The 19,000-nt window shown below is 41.4% G+C and overlaps 1 protein-coding gene across 1 annotated transcript; it reads right to left on the bottom strand.

Moving 5' to 3' along the window:
• Positions 1 to 403: 403 nt before the first annotated feature.
• On the bottom strand, positions 404 to 18,564 carry CLEC12A (C-type lectin domain family 12 member A). Its single transcript, XM_062195206.1, has 6 exons — positions 18,338 to 18,564; positions 9,060 to 9,158; positions 8,262 to 8,450; positions 6,823 to 6,974; positions 4,341 to 4,447; positions 404 to 578 (listed from the first exon to the last, which is right to left on the bottom strand). The coding sequence occupies exons 1-6, from the start codon at positions 18,426 to 18,428 to the stop codon at positions 404 to 406; spliced, it is 813 nt and encodes a 270-aa protein (XP_062051190.1). The 5' UTR covers positions 18,429 to 18,564.
• Between the last annotated feature and the right edge of the window lie 436 nt (positions 18,565 to 19,000).

Below are 19,000 nucleotides of genomic sequence, written 5' to 3'. Positions count from 1 at the left end.
TTTTCCAAAATACTAATCCATCGTATTACTAGAATAAATTCCAATTGGTCTTGATACTCTGTATTTACTGGATTTAAGTTCCCCTTGTATTCCATGAAGTTGGAATTTCTCTTATCTTTAGAAAAGCAAGGAAGAAAAATAGCTTAAGGTTCCTGTATTTTCCAGGAAACACTATTTTTATGCTTGACAGTGTCTGCATTGTATCTGTTTCATGAGAGAGAATGTTGGGTTCCTTGTACTCCACAGATGGGGAAAAAGAAGAAACTTTGAAGATGTAACTGTTAGGAGACACAAACACATAGTCTGAACATTTTCATTCCATCCGTGTGGTCCAAGGAGATCCAGTCTCCCTGAGGGTCTCTTCAGCTGTAGTATCTCAGCATAAGCAAAATAATCACACAAATTACATTCCTCCATCAGGAAAATCACTGGTTAGTATGCTTTCAATGTTCAAAGATGGATTGGCCATCTTCTGACATAGAAACTTTTTTCTTGCTCTGCAGGAAGTATAATAAACGTATGTTTGATATATATATCCACAATACATGTTTTTTAAGTCACCAGTGTTTCTTATAAACCTAAAGAGAAAATAAATAATTATACTTAGATATTTGAAACACTTTCACAGAAGATTATATTTGCAATGTGACGTTGTTGCCCAGGACACTAAGGTAAATTTCAGTTAATGTGCACAGTACCAAGAACGTCCAAGTTAATTCTTTTTATTAACGCATATGTGATGGCAAGCACTGCTTTGTTTCTCTTTGCCTTCTTGCCCTTCCCACTTCTGAAATATTTGCTGTTTTTAATTTCTAGACTTAGCAGCCCTAAGCAAATTCAGAGTATTTAAAATAATCTCATCTAACTAGTCCACCAGTAAACCTCTGACACTATCTTCCTTAAATGCTTTTCACAATCGCCAAACAAGGAGCACAGGTGGCCTTCTAAATTGAACATCATCTCCAAATGACATTTCTTTCCAGCCCTGTTCACAGGTCTCACTCTGAAGTTCTGACTGATGACCAGCCCATAAACGCTAAATTAGTCATCAAGAACTGTAGCAATTAAAATACCTCTGGGGCTGCCCGCATCCCATATAAGACAGCCTGAATTTGAGTCCTGGTTCTACTCCCAATCCCAGCTTCCTGCTGATGCTCACCCTGGGAGGCAGCAGGTGATGGCTCAAGGGATTGCGTGCCTGCCACCCACATGGGAGACGTGGAGTGAGTTCCCAGTTCCCAGCTTCGAGCTGGCCCTACCCTAGCTGTTGTGGACATTCAAAGGGTGAGCCAGCCACAAGTGATCTGTCTCTCTGTGTCTATCCCTGTCTCTGTTTCAAATAAACTAAAATTAATTCATTAAAATGTAAGTGACTAAAAAAGAACTACACATTAAAGTCTAATTTGTAAATTAAAAATATTATCTTTTGTATAATCAATACTTGAGTCAAATAATAATCATCAACAAATAAGTTCAACTAAATTTTAAGAATTTTTGATGGGGGCCGGCGCTGTGGCTCACTTGGTTAATCCTCCGCCTGCGGTGCCGGCATCCTATATGGGCGCTGGGTTCTAGTCCAGGTTGCTCCTCTTCCAGTCCAGCTCTCTGCTCTGGCCCGGGAGGGCAGTGGAGGATGGCCCAAGTGCTTGGGTGCCTCTACCCACATGGCAGACCAGGAGGAAGCACCTAGTTCCTGACTTTGGATCGGCGCAGCACCAGCTGTGGCGGCCATTTGGGGGGTGAACCAACAGAAGGAAGACCTTTCTCTCTGTCTCTCCCTCTCTCTCACTGCCTATAACTCTACCTGTCAAATAAATTTTAAAAAAAGAATTTTTGGTAACATAGTACAGATATCATTGCATTGCCATTCCCTTCCAGACACAAGCCCAAAACTAACAATGAGAATAAAAACCAAAGGAAATAATTGACACACATGTTTATATCATGTATGTGGTTATTGTATGCATATTATTTCAGTATCTCTCTTGATCATTTTAAATATTCACGGTATTTTCCATTTCATTATAGATTACCCTTCCACTTAATAATTAAACACATTCACATTCTACTTTTTCAAAAAAGATTCCATCTATACTCTCTCCTGACACACATAGCCATTAGTTCTAGTCCAAACAAAACCTTTTTTTTTTTTCAAATCTGAATCCTGTCATTTACCAGCTGATTTTTCTCCTTTTTTTTTTTAAGATTTACTTATTTATTTATTTATTTATTTAAAGGGCAGAATTACAGAGAGACAAGGAGAGACAGAAAGGTCTTCCATCAGCTTGTTTACTCCCAAATGGCCACAATAGCCAGGACTAGGACAAGCTGAAAACAGGAACCAGGAACTCCATCTGGGTCTCCGTGTGGGTGCAGGAGCCCAAGCTCTTGGGCCATCTTCTGCTGCTTTCCCAGGTGTATTAGCAGGAAGCTGGATGGGAAGTGGAACAGCCAGAACTTGGTGGCATTGCAAGAGGCAGCTTAATCCCCTGTGCCATAATTCTGGCCCCAAGGCCTTTATAAACCCTTTATATATACCCTTTCCCCTCTATTTGTCCGTACTTTATGCAAACCACCAAAGTTAGGACCGTGTTGTCTTTCTGATCCCGACTCTTAGTCTTACTAATTCTATCTGACGGGAAAAGCAGCAAAAACCCGTATTTGTTGTACGGCTCAATGTGGTGAGCATTCAGGAATTCCGACCCGGTACAGTTGCCCTGAGCTCCCTCCTGTTGCATGTGCACTCCACTAGCACGTGGTTAAGGGCTGAGTTCCCAACAGCATCCAGCAGGCGGAAGCTCTGGTTTCTTTATTTAGTCTGATAGCGGCTACTCCCTACATTGCAGGGATTATAAACCACAAGAGGAATTTTGACACTATTTTTATCTTAAGGCTTTATTTTTTTCCTGTTGCAAGCAAACATGATACATAAATCCATTTATAATGAACTACTTAGCAGTTCACCGAAAAATTGAACAACAAATGGTTTTATATGTACCAAGCCAAAGTTCATTTTTATTCTTTCAAATTCTCTCCACTGGTCTCTAAATGTTTATTTAAAAATTCCCATTTCCCACTTTGATTATGGCCTTGTCTAAATAAGGTTGGAGTTTGTGAACTCAGGAGGCTTCCATAGCCTTGGCAGCTCATGACAAGAGCCTCGGGTGATTACTGACATCATAAATAAGTGTGTCAATTGTTAACAACAGGAGTCACTGTGCACCTGCTCCCCATGTAGGATCTCTGTCCTTAATGTGTGGTGCTGTGCGAATAAATGGTAAAACTAGTACTCTATACTTTGTGTATCTGTGTGGGTGCAAACTGTTGAAATCTTTACTTAGTATATACTAAGTTGATCTTCTATATATAAAGATAATTTAAAATGAATTGTGATGAAGGATGGGATGGTTGCCGGTAGGAGGGAGGTTATGGGGGGAAAAGCCACTATAATCCAAAAGTTCTTTCAAAAATTATATTTATTAAATGAAAGTTTAAAAAAATTTTAAATGCCCATTTCATAAATTGCCTGGCTGCTCAGTCCTTGAGAGTGTGACTCTCTGGACTCCATCTCTGGATCACGGGAATGTGTTTCGCCTTTAGTTTAATCACGGGTTCCCTCGGGAATGAACTGTGGGTGCAGCAGGCTGCTTCCCTAAGGTGTTTCCTTTTATTTCCTTTGTCCAAGTCTTGCTGCTTTGTAATGGAAATTTGTCCACATATTTAGCAATGGCATATCTTTCTGCATACCTTCATAATTTATCTGTGCTTTTATGTGTACCTTTTAATATGATAAGTTATATATCTTAAGCTGACAAATAAAATTGAATGTATTTATCATGTTAAAAAATGCCCATTTCTACTATCAGCTATAACAAAAATTCCAAAGGTAAGATTTATTTTAGGTTATTTTGACTTTAAGTATTTACCACACCATATCCTTTTTATCTCTAGCATTACTCAGTCTGCTCATATAATTGATGGTTAAGTAAATTCGGGGATGAATCAATCTTTCATCTTTGAATCCCAGAATTTAGTACAATATGAAGTACTTCTTAGAGTCCAGTGAATATTGCTGTCTTCCATAATTAGAGAAAAGCATAATTTACAGGAAGTATCCTTAATTTGGCTACCATAATTTCATTAGTGACTTGTCAAAACAATGACACGACATCTGTGGCAAACTTTCTACAAGTTTAAATACATCAAAGAGCTTAATAAGAAAAGGTTCTTTAAAGATGAATTTTCATTTGAAGCTGGTTTTCATTGTAATCTACAACACTCTTGAGGAAAATATCTATGCACAAACCCAACTATGTAAAATCCAACAAGAATAGACTTACCTGGCAGAAGGGAAAACCAAATTCTCAATTTTCTCTGGGAGTTTATTATCTTTTCTAGGAAATAATCCCAACCAATAGTCAAATAAGTTCTTGGATTTTATAAATTCCTACAGAAAATAAAGATGATCTGTTTAAAAACCTGAGGGAGTGCATGTCTGGCTCAGCAGGTAAGCCACTGGTTGGGACCCTTGCCTAGGTTTAAATCTTGGCTCCAGCTCCCCACGACAGCTTCCTGCTAATGTGTGCCCTGGGAGGCAGCAGTGACGGTTCAAGTCATGACATCCCCACCACTGACACGGGAACCAGAATCACATTCCGGCTCCAGCTTTGGCCTGACTCGGCCTGGTCCTTGCAGGCATTTGTGGAGTGAACCAGAGGAGAGGTGCATTCTCTTTCTTTCTCTTTATTTTTCTCCCTCCCTCCCTCTCTCCCTCTCTCCCTCTCTCCTTCCCTCTTTCCCTCCCTCCCTCCCTCCCTCCCTCTCTCTCTCCTTCCCTCTTTCCCTCCCTCCCTCCCTCTCTCTCTCTCCCTCCCTCCCTCCCTCTTTCCCTCTCTCCCTCCCTCTCTCCCTCCCTCTCTCCCTCCCTCTCTCTCTCCCTCTCCCCCTCCCTCTCCCTCCTTCCCTCCCTCCCTACCTCCCTCCCTCTCCCCCTCCCTCTCAAATAAAAAAATTTTAAGCAAATTTAAGTCTCATTTCTGCACATTACCTTACAATGTAAATTCTTACAAATTACTATTTTAAGATAACATTTTTTACATTGCACTACTCTTCAAAACCATTTAAAAAATGAAAGTGGTTTTTATTGTAAGATTTCATTGTTTTTACAATATAATTTCCTATGTAACAAAGAGAAAATACCTATCCTTGCATAACCTCACTTAGGACCAATGAAAAGTTCTCAAGCTTCTGGACCCAAGTGTCTAATCAACATTCAGTGCAGTGGCAAAGGAGGTGGTTTATGACCATAAACACAAGTTAAGAGGAACAGGTGAGAGAACAAAATGCCGCAAAGTCAGACAAAAATGGTTATAGCGTAGAACCCAGAACCAGTCCTGAACCTTGGAGCCAAAATAACAAGGCTTTTTTTTAATTATCCAAGACTTTAAAAAATACTTAAAAGCACAAAATGCCAGAAACAAGAAATAGTCCCCCATGCAGTTTTTGTCCAACTGGTACCCCTTCCAGAAGTTCTGTGTTTAGGTGAAGGTTCAGAAACCATGTTCTGAGATTTGACTCCAGAGTTCCAACTTAGAAACGCTCACACAGATTGAAGATTCTAGGTGCCCTGTGTCTGCCCACCTATCCATCAGCTGGTAAGATTTCACTGATGTGCTTTCAAAAAATGTTTCTTTCACTGATGTTAAGATACTAAGTGAATGCCATGGGACTCCAAATCCCATTAAGTTGGCAGGTACCAATGCCACCTTACTAGTTAAAGTGATCATTTTAAGTGCACAACTGATCATAAAGATAGGATTAAGTGTCAAAGGGATCACATAAATAAGACCAAATGTCTGCTAATAACAATGGATAGAATTAAAAAGGAGAAAATGATCCAACATGGGAAGCAGGCCACACAGCAGACTCATAGAATGACAAATGCCCTAAACAGCACTCTGGCCTCAGAATTAGCCCTTAAGGCATTCAGATCTGGCTAAAAAGCCTGTGAGAGCATTTCAGGCATGGAAAGCCAAGACATTGTGACAAAGAATGGCCTACATGAAGGATCTCTGTGAATGAGATCCCAGTGGAAAGAAGGGACCATCAAAGAAGGAGGTACCTTTCTCTGAAGGGAGGAGAGAACTTCCACTTTGATTATGGCCCTGTCCAAATAATGTCAGAGTTTGTGGACTCAAAAGGTTTCCATAGCCTTGGCAACTCATGACAAGAGCCTCGGTGATGACTCATAAATAAGAGTGTCAATTGTTAAATGAACAACAGGAGTCACTGTGCACTTGCTCCCCATATAGGACCTCTGTCCTTAATGAGTTGTACTATGAGAATTAACGGTAAAACTAGTCTTCAAACAGTACTTTATACTTTGTGTATCTGTGTGGGTGTAAACTGTTGAAATCTTTCACTTAGTATAGAGTTGATATAAAGATAACTTTAAAATGAATCTGAATGAAGAATGGGTTGGGAGAGAGAGTTGGAGGCGAGATGGGAGTGGGGGTGGGAGGGCGGGTATGGGGGGGAAGAACTGCTATATTCTACAAATTGTACCTAATGAAATTTACATTTATTAAATAAAAGCTTTCAAGAAATAAAACTAAATAAATCTTTAAAAAGATGCTAAGTTAGGGTTTTAGGTAATTTCCCTTGGCTGTGATATCCTGGGATGAACAAAGTCCCAGTCACTTCACATTCCAACTGAGGTCAGCCACACCCAGAGTGGGCTAATACGGTCTTCCCCACAGGCCTGCCCCTCTCGGTTAGGCTGCAAACACTTTCCTTGCCTTCAGGCACAGCCCTGGGCCTTACCAGCTCACTCTCACTCCTCATCGTCAACAGGCTGGCGTTCTGAGCAGAACAGAACATGTCACTCTCTTGCCATGTGAGATAATAATCAGATAGGAGATAACAGCGATCCTTGTGCCATATCCAACTCTCTGGGCAAGGCTTGCATTTGTGCTCTGGAAAGAGAACTTCATTTTATTTGATTTGTGTTGACTTTGTGTTATTGTTATTATTTCCTTTACGCTGTGTGACAGTCACCAAACATACAGTGCTTCTTGGCTTTACATTAAAGAGAAAGAAAATGAATTCTCTTCTAGATCCCTGAATACCACTGTAATGTGCCTTCCACGTTACTTGAAAAAACCTTCAAATTAAGCACTTGGGTTCAAGTCTATCTCCCTGTATTAGAAGATCTGAATAACCTCCCTTTGTAGATTTTGTGTTTATTTAGGACAAAGAAAACTAATTGCAGGAAAAATTTTGTATAGTAAGATTCACCCCCACAGATCTCCATCAATTCTGCCTTTTCCAACCAGGGCACCTCTGACTGACTTGCTGAATATTGGAGGGATTCCCCCAGGAGCACAAGGTACATGTTGGCTATGATAGCTACAGAAACCTAAAGAAGCTTTGGAGTACCAACTCTCCCCAATTCCAAAAGCAATGATTCAGATTCTTTCTTTTCTATGATCTCTTGGCCATCAAGAACTTACTCAAATTTAGGGTTTAGGTCACCAATAAAGAAGTCTGTCTTTCATTGATCTTCCATTGATGTCAGTGCCCACCATATCAATTAGAGAAAGCGTACTCTGTTTAATGTTTCATTGTGTAGCAGTCGTATTCTGATAATTTGGAGGGCCTATAAGTTATCATTTCTTTTTCTGTTTTGCTTGTTTTTTTCCTTTTTCTTTTTCTTTTTTCTTTTTTTTTTTTTTTTTTTTTTTTTTTTTTTTTGACAGGCAGAGTGGACAGTGAGAGAGAGAGAGACAGAGAGAAAAGTCTTCCTTTGCCGTTGGTTCACCCTCCAATGGCACCGCGGCCAGCGCACTGCAGCGGGCGCACCGCGCTGATCCAAAGGCAGGAGCCAGGTGCTTCTCCTGGTCTCCCATGGGGTGCAGGGCCCAAGCACTTGGGCCATCCTCCACTGCACTCCCGGGCCACAGCAGAGAGCTGGCCTGGAAGAGGGGCAACCGGGACAGAATCTGGTGCCCCGACTGGGACTAGAACCCAGTGTGCCGGCGCCGCAAGGTGGAGGATTAGCCTATTGAGCTGAAGCGCAGGCCTGTTTTTTTCCTAATTATATGGAAATGTCAGTGAGTCTTCTATCAGCCACGTTCAATTCCTTCCCCCCAACATAACAGCTCTTTACAGAAAGGCTGCTAGCTAATGATGAAGAGTTTCTTAAGTGACTTTAAGGTTGAGCTCATGTCTAGCAAACAACTCTGAGAGCAGTGCAGGATTACCTGGGTCTTTTCTACAAAGCTCACGACATAATTGGGTGGCTACGTTTTGCAATGCAATGGACAGGCTCCTGATCTTCTCAGAGGAGTTCCGGTTATTCAGCAGTTGTACAGAAACATTTCTCTGAAGTTCTTCTTCGATATTTTGTAGTTTATTCAATTTTCCCATTTCTATTTTCAAAGTTAGGTAAACTCCAGATCAAAGAGAGAAGAGATGATACAAAATTGTAAACCCTCAATTGAACCATCACCCATCTCACCACCCTTTCCTTTCCAGAAACAGTATTAAAAACATTAAAAGGGCTGGGACGTAATTGTTCTACAGGAGTGAGAGACAGAGAATAAGTACCATGTTGTAAGTCCCTCTTATGGGCATATCACCTATTATTGTCACAAAGCTTCTAATCAAAGAATAAGTGAAATTCAGGTGAACATCTGGTACAACAGTTAACATGCTGCTTGGGATGCCTGCATTCTATGTTAAGGGCCTGAGTTAGATTCCCAGCTCCACTTCTGATTCCGCTTCCTGCAAATGCACACCCTGGGAGGCAGCCGGTGATAGTTCCAGTAGTTGGGTCCCTGCCAGCCATGTGTGAAACGTGAATTGAGTTCCAGGCCTTGGCTTTGGCCTGACCCAGCTCTGGCTGTTGGGGTGTTAAGGGAGTGAAGCAGGGAATGGGAGACCTTTGGCTGACTGGCTGTCTCTGCCTTTCAAATAAATAGATGCAAATTGTTTAAAATAATAAAATCAATGGAATTCTAAGTGCTGTCCCTTTCCATCCACAGAGGGGTAGTACCTACACATGATTCCTAAGACCACCAATCCAACGAGCAGCAGAAGGCACAGAAGACTCAGAGTCCAGGTTGTTTGACGCCATACACGGGAGGGAACGGGAGGCACTGCAGAAAGCAAAATTAACAGAGACCTGGGGATTGTGTGCAGCATGACTTCAATTACTCATTCACCCACTCCTTCACTGTGTTTCTTGTCTAACGTGACCCTCATAAAGGAACATGACTCACTAGACACTTGAACACTTTTAAAATATTTTTGAAGGATTCATCAAAAATAAGTCAAAAACATCAAGTTCATGTGTTGTGTGCAGGTTGGCTCCCACGGGAGAGGCTGTTAACGGACAGACTGATTGAAGAAACTAAGAAACAAAGATGTTGTTTAGAAAATGGAGGAGAAGGCCGGCGCCACGGCTCACTAGGCTAATCCTCCGCCTTGCGGCACCGGCACACCGGGTTCTAGTCCCGGTCAGGGCACCGATCCTGTCCCGGTTGCCCCTCTTCCAGGCCAGCTCTCTGCTCTGGCCAGGGAGTGCAGTGGAGGATGGCCCAAGTGTTTGGGCCCTGCACCCCATGGGAGACCAGAAGAAGCACCTGGCTCCTGCCATCGGATCAGTGCAGTGTGCTGGCCGCAGCGCGCTACCGCGGCGGCCATTGGAGGGTGAACCAACAGCAAACAGAAGACCTCTCTCTCTCTCTCTCACTGTCCACTCTGCCTGTCAAAAATTGAAAAAAAAAAAATGGAAAAAAAAAGAAAATGGAGGAGAGAAAGCCAAGCAGTCTAATGTGGTGTATCCTGTGCATACAAATTTGGAGGGAAAAATTGCGGGAAAAGTGAGCAGCTGGCAGCTGACACGTCAGCCTGAGGAGTCTTTGCTCGAATGGACACCTGTGGTGTGTCAAAACCTCAGCCCATTTGTTTATGTAGTGATGTGTTGCAGCCCCAGATACACTGGAGAGTTGGCTACAAAACGGTTCATCTCTCTCTGTAATGTCTCTAAGCACCTTCCCACAGCTCATTTTCTCATTCAAATTTTTCAGGAGTTATGAACTTTATATTATGAATTATTAAATCACTATATGATTTAAAGTATCATATTGGGACTTTTAAAATTCTTGGAAAATGGAATAAAAGATGAATTTATTTTAGAGTTGGGTGTTTGGTTTAGTGGTTAAGATGCCTGCATCCCATATCACAGTACCTGGGTTCAATGCCTACTTCAGGCTCCTGACTCCAGTTTCCTGCCAATGTAGACCCCAGGAGGCAGCAGTGATGGCTAAAGTAATTGGCTCCCTGCCACCTATATGGGAGACTTGGATTGAGCTCTTGATTCCTGGTTTCAATCTCAGCCAAGACCCAGCTGTCACAGGCAATAGGGGAGTGAACCAGCAGGTAGAAGTTCTGTCTCTCTCAAATAGATTTTTACAAAGCTTAAGATAAATGTATTTTGGTGCAAAAACAATTGCATATGAGGGATCTTCAAAAAATTCATGGAAATGTATATTATGAAAAGAACTATACATGAATTTCAAAAAATTTTATCACCAAAAAGCCTTTATATTTTTAATTCCATTTTTCTATGAGCTTTTCAAAGTCCCCAATTATGTGGAAATCAGGTATTTTAAGGAAATACAATTCAGGGATAACATGATAATTATACTACATTTCTAAGCTATGTCATACATCTTGCTGTTGGTGGTATAATATTGTGAAGTCCAGAGTGAATTGCAAATAAAATCAGAAACATAATTTCTTTAGACTTTGGAAAGAGTTACCAGTGAAAGAACGACATGGTCAAGACCTTCTATAAGCTTAGAATTATAAATTCAAGTGTTCTCTTTCTCAAGAACTAGTTGCTCATTTACATATATATTCAATATATGTATATATTGAATATATTCAATAGTTATCCACTGACCACCTTCTATACCCTACACACTATTCTGGGTGCCAACAAATACAGAGGTGGGCAAGATATGCAAGTCCTTATTTTCAGGAAGATAAATTTTAATTGTCAAAAGAAATAAGTTAATAGAGATAGGTAAGATGGGGGAGGGAGAGGTATCTCAAGTTGGGCTATGGTGTGTAGATATTTGAAATTGAGTTTTGTTACAGAAAATAGTTCAGAGATGGACATTTGGTGCAATGGCTGAGATGCTGCTTAGGCTCATGTTAGAGTCCACGTTGTGGACCCACTTCCCACTACAGCTTCCTGCTAATGCACACTCCAGGAGGCAGCAAGTGCTGGCTCCTGTGCTTAGGGACCTGCCACCAAGGGGGGGGGGGGGCAGACCCGGGCTGACTTTCTAGCTCCCATCCCAGCTTTGGCCTGGCCCAGTCCTATTTGTTGCAGGCATTTAGAAAGTGAACGATAGGGATGGAAGATCTGTCTCTTTCTCTCTCCCACTACCTTTCAAATAAAATGGAGAAAAAAGGAAAGATCTTATGAACAATGTTCAGATCTTATGGACAATAGGGAGCAACATCCAAAATCAGTGGGAAAAACATTACAGGCAGCAAGGACATCTAGCTCAAAGACCCTAATTTGGGAGCAAACAGAACAAATTCAGAGTGGCTGAAGTACTACGGTTGATGATGCAGTGAGATGTGAGAAATGAAGTCAGAGAAGGTCAAAGATAAAAACAGCAAATAGTTTTCTTTAATTGAAAGAGCGACAGAGGGAGAAAGAAATTGATCTGCCATCCGCAGGTTCACTTCCCAAAAGACCACAACAACCAGGTTTGGAGAAGCCAAAACCAGAAGCCAGAACTCAATCCAGGTCTCCCACATGAGTGGCATCCCTGGCACAGTAGCAGGGAGCTGGACTGGAAGCAGAGAAGCAAGGACTTGAACCCATATGGGATGTCAGCATTGCAAGCAGTGGCTCAACCCACTGTGCCACAATGCTGGTGCCATTACAGCCTTTTTAAACCAGAGTAAGGAAGTTTGATTTTTTTTTTTTTTTTGAGAAACTGCTTGAAAGGGTTTGATCAGGAATGGAAAACAACTGAATTTTTTTTAAATGTATTTTATTTGAAAGCCAGAACTACAAACAGAGAAGGGAAAGTCAGAGATCTTCCATTTGCTGGTTAACTCCTCAGATGGCCTCAACAGCCAGGGGTGGGCTAGGCTGAAGCTAGGAGTTTCTTCTGGGTCTCCCACATGTATCGTAGGGGACCAAGACCTTGGGCCATCATCTACTGCTTTCCTAGGTGCTAGAGCAGGGAGCTGGATCAGAAGTGGAGCAGCCAGACTCAAACCAGTGCCCATATAGGACGCTGACACTGTGGACAGTGGCTTAACCCACTACACCACAGCGCCAACCCCCTGAATATTTTTTTAAAGAAAAACCACTATGACTGCATATGGAGAATGAATTTTGGGAGAATAAAGAATAGAAGTATAGGAAGTAGGGAGAGTGGTAAGAAACCTATTAAAATATTCTGCATGAGAGAGAATCGTAGCTTTATTTACTATTATTAGGGAATTGGATAGATTAAGAATACATTTTGAAGTTAGAATCTATAGCACAAATTTATGACCCTTTTAACTTCAGAAAGTTATAGATGATAAGATACACACATTTATAGGCAGAATCTCTGAGGGTTAAAAATACAACACAGTCTCTAAGGCTAGAATGCTTGAGTTTTGATGCTGATTCTGCTATTTTTTACATGTGGGACCTTGGGCAAATTATTTAATCTCTTGTGTTTCAGTTTCTGCAATGGATTGGGGGCAGCATTTTGTTCAGCATTTAGGAGGATTGGGGTGCCTGCATCTCATATCAGAGTGCCCAGTTTGAGTACCAGCTCTGTTTCTGATTCCAGTTTTATGTTCATGCTCACCCTAGAAGACAACAGGTGATGGCTCAAGTACTTGAGCCCTTGCCCCCAACATGGGAGATGTGAACTAAGTTCCTATCTCCTGGCCTCAGCCTGCCCAGGCCTCAGCTACTTGGGACCTTTGGAAGTGAATGAATGGATGAAAGTTCTTTGTCTCTGTGTGTGTCTGTCTTTCTGCTTTTCAAATATAAAAAATTTAGGGAAAAAAATGAAATAGGGTAATGAAGGCAGGCAAACAGTCTATAAAGTATCAGAGGTGAAACAATTTAATATTTTAAGGCAATTAGAACAGGGCTAGGCCATAGCAGATGCTCAGTAATTGTATTTAAATGTGTATTTCTATGTGCAGTTCTGGAGATGAAGATGACTAGGGGAAAGGAAGCCATTTAGAAGGAAAATAAATATATTGTTGCCATTTTTATTTTGAAATGAAATTAGAACTTCATGTGGAAATATAAAACAGTGCTTGTGTGTTCCAGCCTTGAGACTCGGGCAAAGGTCAGAAGGAGGTATTTGGAAGTCACTGTGTTTGAGGCTAAATGACTGAACGAGGCAACTTAGAAGAGCAGGTGGAGCGACCCAAGAAAAGGGGGCCCAGTCAGGGCCCTGGAGCACCACGTCACACAGCGCTTGATGTGATGGGGAAAGGGTCAAACCAGAAAGAGCAAGCATGACAGCAGAAACCACGAGAGCGTGTCCAGAACACAGACAGTATCTAAAGAAGACGGGCCGTTCAACTATGTGAACGTTGCAGGGGAGTGGAGTAGTAGAATAGCCAAGATCCGGCCACTGCGATGAGACAGGAGACCACCAGCAACCCAGGCGAGACCGCTCTCCTTGGCACGAGGAAGCTCAGGGCGTTGATCGAGAAGGGAAGCACTGGGAGTGAATGGCCAAAAGCATGCTTTCAAAAGGTTGAACATTAAAGGCTAACAAAGAAATTGAACACTGAGTGGAGAGGCTTACATGGCAAGTTAAGGAATGGATTGTGTTTTAATAAAATAGGAGCAGTGGAATATGTTGCTTCACTAAGGAGAGAGAAGCAAGAGGGGAATGCAACAGAAGGGCAAGGAGGAAATTGTAGAACATCTGTGAGAACATAGGGACTCTTTTTTTCTTTTTTTTCTTTTCTTTTTTCAGAGCAAAATGGGGTGGGCTATGTTTTGATAAGAGTAAGTAAGTACCTCTTACATTCTCCAGAAGGAAGGCAGAGAGTTACGCCTGAGGACATGGTGACATGGAAATTTTGGTAGTAGAAAGAAAACGTGTAGAATAAAGTAAGAGGAAAGGTGAGAGTAAACTGGGCTTGAAAACATATGTAATTTTTGCCAGTAATATTCAACTGCAGGGCAATGAGTGAGTAGATATTTGTATTTAACCAGAACTGGAATTGTCAAGGAAAATAACAGACATTTAAGTAAAGCATGCAAGAGAGTAAAAAGTAAATATTGCATAATATGAAGTTATTCTATTACATCATACAGAGTATGTTGGATAATGAGTAGATAAGGTAAAATTTTAAAAATTAACAAGAGGGCCAGCACTGTGGTGCAGTGTGTTAAGCCCAGCCCACAGCCCACAGCCCTGACATCCCATATGGACCCCGGTTCAAGTCCTGGCTGATTCATTTCTAATCCAGCTTCCTGCTAATGTGCCTGGGAAAGCAGTGGAAGATGGCCAACACCTTGGGTCCCTGCACCCACTTGGAGGACCCGGAAGAAGCTCCTAGATCCTGGCTTTGGGTTGGCCCAGCCCCAGTCATTGCAGCCACTGGGGAGAGAGCCAGCAAATGGAAGAGTGCTCACTCTCGCTCTCTCATTCTTTCTCACTGTCTTGCTCCTTCCTCTCTGTGTGTAACTCTGACTTTCAAATAAATAAATATTTTTTAAAAAGTTAACAAGACATAGATTCAGGGGAATTTCTGGTAGAAATTTAGAATAAAGTGGATTATTAGAAAAATAAATGGGAAGGAGAGTCATGGGGCACATAAAGAGAAATGCTGGTAGTGTGAATTTCACTGTCTGCCACTCTCTTGTGTCATTAAAAAAGGAGAAGTAAAATAAGGAAACAAAGAATACATTGTAAAATCTAAACACTTCCTATTTTCAAAAAAATACTTTTAAAAATATTTTTTATCTTATTTGAAATTCGAAGTTACAGAGAGAGAGAGTGAGATCTTCCATTCATTAGTTCACTACCTAGATGGCCTCAATGGCCAGGACTGGGCCAAGCCAAAACCCGAAGCTAGTAACTTCATCTGAGTCTCCCACGTGGGTGGTAGGGGCCCAAGCACCTGGACAATCTTCGCTGCTTTTTCCAGGCCATTATCTAAGAGCTAGATCAGAAATGGAGCAACTAGGGCATGAACCGGTGCCCTGATGGGATGCCCATGTCATAGATGGCAGCTTTAACAGCTATGCCACAGTGCTGGCCCCACAAGAGAAATCTGTCTTACAGGAAAAGCTCACAGAATTAATCTACAATTTCTCAAGATTTAAATGTTAATGAAACATGGATTCAAATCCTAACATTAAAATTTCTGTTCATAGCCAAATTAGGGTCTCAGAGAGGTTACAGTCTGTGTATGGGAGTGAGATGGGGGACAACAATTTAATAAGAGAATTCTTTTCTCACTCTCTGCTACTAATTCTCCCATCCATAATCTGTGTTCTCCATACCCATGGTTTTATTTGTTTATTTAGAGAGACAGAAGGGAGAGACAGAGATGGTGTTTGTTGGTTTACTTGTCAAATGCCTGGGAACCAAGAACTCAACCCAAGTCTTCCAGTGTGAGTGGCAGGGACCCAACCGCCTGAGCCATCATCTGTTGCCTCCCAGGGTGCACATTAGCAGGAGGCTGGAACTGGAAGTGGAGTCAAACTCAAACCCAGGCACTCGGAAATGAACACAGGTATCCCAAATGGCATCTTAACTGCTGTGCTAAATGCCTACCCCCAAGTTATTTTTAACTCAAACATACTGATTTCAAGTATGGATACTCCAGGGCAGATTGCATACCAAACAACCAGAAGACAAGATGTAAGAGCTAATATATAGAAGGAGAAATATGGGATTATGAGTGAAATTAAGATTAGAGTTCTGTTGAAGTATAAACTGAAAACCTGCATAAATGATCTGTTTGTCTCATGATTTAAATTTGCACTAAGAAATACAAAGCTTTCAGGCACAATGGGGTTTTGAATATTGTATCCAACATTACCTCTTCTTAAAGAGCCCTCTCATGGGGCCGGCACTGTGGCGCAGTGGGTTGACACCCTGGCCTGCAGTGCCAGCATCCCATATGGGCGCCACTTCAAGTCCCAGCTGCTCCACTTCCAATCCAGCTCTCTGCTATGGCCTGGGAAAGCAGTAGAAGATAGTCCAAGTCCTTGGGTCCCTGCACCCATGTGGGAGACCCGGAAGAGGCTCCTGGCTTCGGATCGGCGCAGCTCCGGCCGTTGCAGCCAACTGGGGAGTGAACCATCGGATGGAAGACCTCTCTCTCTCCCTCCCTCCCTACCTGCCTCCCTCTCCTCTCTCTCTGTAACTCTGACTTTCAAATAAATAAATCTTTAAAAAGAAAAAATGTCCTCTCATTTGATTTAACATTTTGTTTTTTAATAAGATCTCCAAAAGAAGTAGGGGAAATTTTAACATATATGTCTAATTTGGTACGTGGTTAATTGAAATCCTTTAAAGGACTTTATGCTTTAAAGATGTAAAAAGTAAAAGTGCTCTAACACATCTGTGATTTAAGACTTCTCTTTAAAAAACCTGTATTGTGGTGCAGTAGGTTAAAGCCCCGGCCTGCAGCGCTGGCATGCCAAATGGGCGCTGGTTTTAGTCCTGGCTGCTCCACTTCCGATTCAGCTCTCTGCTATAGTGTGGGAAAGCTGTAGAAGATGACCCAAATCCTTGGGCCCCTGTATGCACATGGGCGACCCAGAAGAAGCTCCTGGCTTTGGATCGGCTCAGTCCTGGTCATTGCGGCCATTTGGGGAATGAACCAGTGATTGGAAGACCTCTCTCTCTTTCTCTGTCTACCTCTCTCTGTAATTCTGGCTTTCAAATAAATAAATCTTTTGAAAAAGAACTTTCTGCGTGTCTTTCTCTATTAGAAGTAGACACACAGACACACATAAGCATTATCTTATAAAAAAAGAAAAACATACAAGCCATGACTCTCCTAGATAACATGTGTTCTGTGTTTCACAGCTTCATCTCAGAGAAGAAAAAAAAAAAAAAACCTTTACACAACCCAGTCATTTGAAAATACTATCTTTCCCAAAAAAACAAAATTTGTGGGGCCACCATTATGGCACAATGGGGTGAGACACTACATGCGGTGCCAGCATCCCATGTGGGCACCAGTTCAAGTCCCAGCTGCTCCATGCTCAGTGAAAGAAGCCAGTCCCATAAGGACAAATACCATATGTTCTCCCTGATCTGTGAAAACTAATAGAGCACCTAAAAGGTCATCTATAGAAGTGAAATTCACTTCTGATCCAGCTCCCTGATGATGCTGCCTGGGCGGGCAGTGGACCACATGGGAGGCCTGGATGGAGCTCCTGGCTCCTGGCTTCAGCCTGGCCCAGCTCTGGCTGTGGTAGCCGTTTGGGAAGTGAACCAGCAGATGGAAGATCTCTGTGTGTCGCTCCCTCTCTCTCTGTGTCTTCCTTTCAAATAAATAAATTTTTTTAAACTAGGAAATTTGTAAAAAAATTGTGTGTTCAATGCACTGATCTGTGCTTTTAAAATAATCTTTTATAATCATTTTGGGTTTTTTGGAATTACTGATATATTTCTTTACTATATCCAAAATATTGTCATTTAACATGTTATTGGTATTAAAATAATGAATTCAATCAACTACATTTTTCTAGTAACTCAAAATCTGATATATGTTTTACAGTGTCAGCACATCTCAATCTGACTAGCTGTATTACAATGCTCGATGGTCAGATGTGGCTAGTGGCAATTCTATCTGACAATACAGCTCTAAGGATTGCAATATAAAAAGAAATCAAGACAAACAATAGAAAGTTACAATATAATTGTCAAGATTTATACACAGTTATCTATTATTTAGATTTAGATCATTCAACTCAAATCCTTGTTGCATTAAGATACACAACTGGTCCTCTATGGTCCCAGGTTTCTCATCCAAGGATTTACCCAACAGCAGATTGGAAATACTTGAAAAGCTGCCTCTGTACTGAACATTTGCAGACTTATTTCTTGTCATTTTTCCTTACATAATACAGTGTAACAACGATCTACATAGCATTTCTTTATAATCATGTTGTATAGACACTTTCGGTTCCATTAGATAAAATGGAAGGCTTAAGTTAAAATTCCATTTGAATGATTCAGTTCAAACTGTTAACTCACTAATATGTAACATGAAGGGCTATAACCACTTCTACCATCTTGCAAAATCTTACCTTTTTTCCCAAATTTGTCAAGTCGCTTGGTATTTTCTGTCTTGGTAGAGTCCTGGAATTTTAGATCTGCATAGGTAACTTCTTCAGACATGGATGAACACGTTCAAAGCTCAACCAAAAAAAAAGGTGCCTAAAAAGAAAAAAGTAAAAGTGCTCTAACACATCTGTGATTTTAGACTTCTCTTTATAAACCTACCTTACCGATCGCCTATGTTTGCAAATGAGCCTCAGGCTGCATGTGGCCACAGACAAAAACAGAGAGCAGCCGTTGAATAGGAAACCTCTTCCTTCCTCATATTTCTTCCGTTTTGTCATTTCTATATATACTACATTACTACATGAAACAGATTTTGAAACCGTAGTGGGATAATAGTGACCTACGAGGGCACACAAATCACTTGCATCACATGGTGCAGATATATCATAGAATTAATTGGAGATAAACACCCAATCAGAGAAACAGAAAGTAAGCAATTCTCAGTCACACATCTTGGTGTAGATATTCTGATATTCTGTTTGTAACAGAGCCAACGTTTTGACAGAGAGGTTGCCTTAGCCAGGGGACTGAACACGTGCAGAAAGTACTGTGAAAGAAAGAGTAAGCATCGCTCTTCACCCTGGTACACATGCATAGGTTAGTTCTCAAGGAGCTAAGGAACACCC

Source organism: Lepus europaeus, chromosome 6, assembly GCF_033115175.1.
Source record: "Lepus europaeus isolate LE1 chromosome 6, mLepTim1.pri, whole genome shotgun sequence".
NCBI lineage: Eukaryota > Metazoa > Chordata > Mammalia > Lagomorpha > Leporidae > Lepus > Lepus europaeus.
Note: the sequence above shows the minus strand (reverse complement) of the source record. Positions and strands in the feature narration are given on the sequence as shown.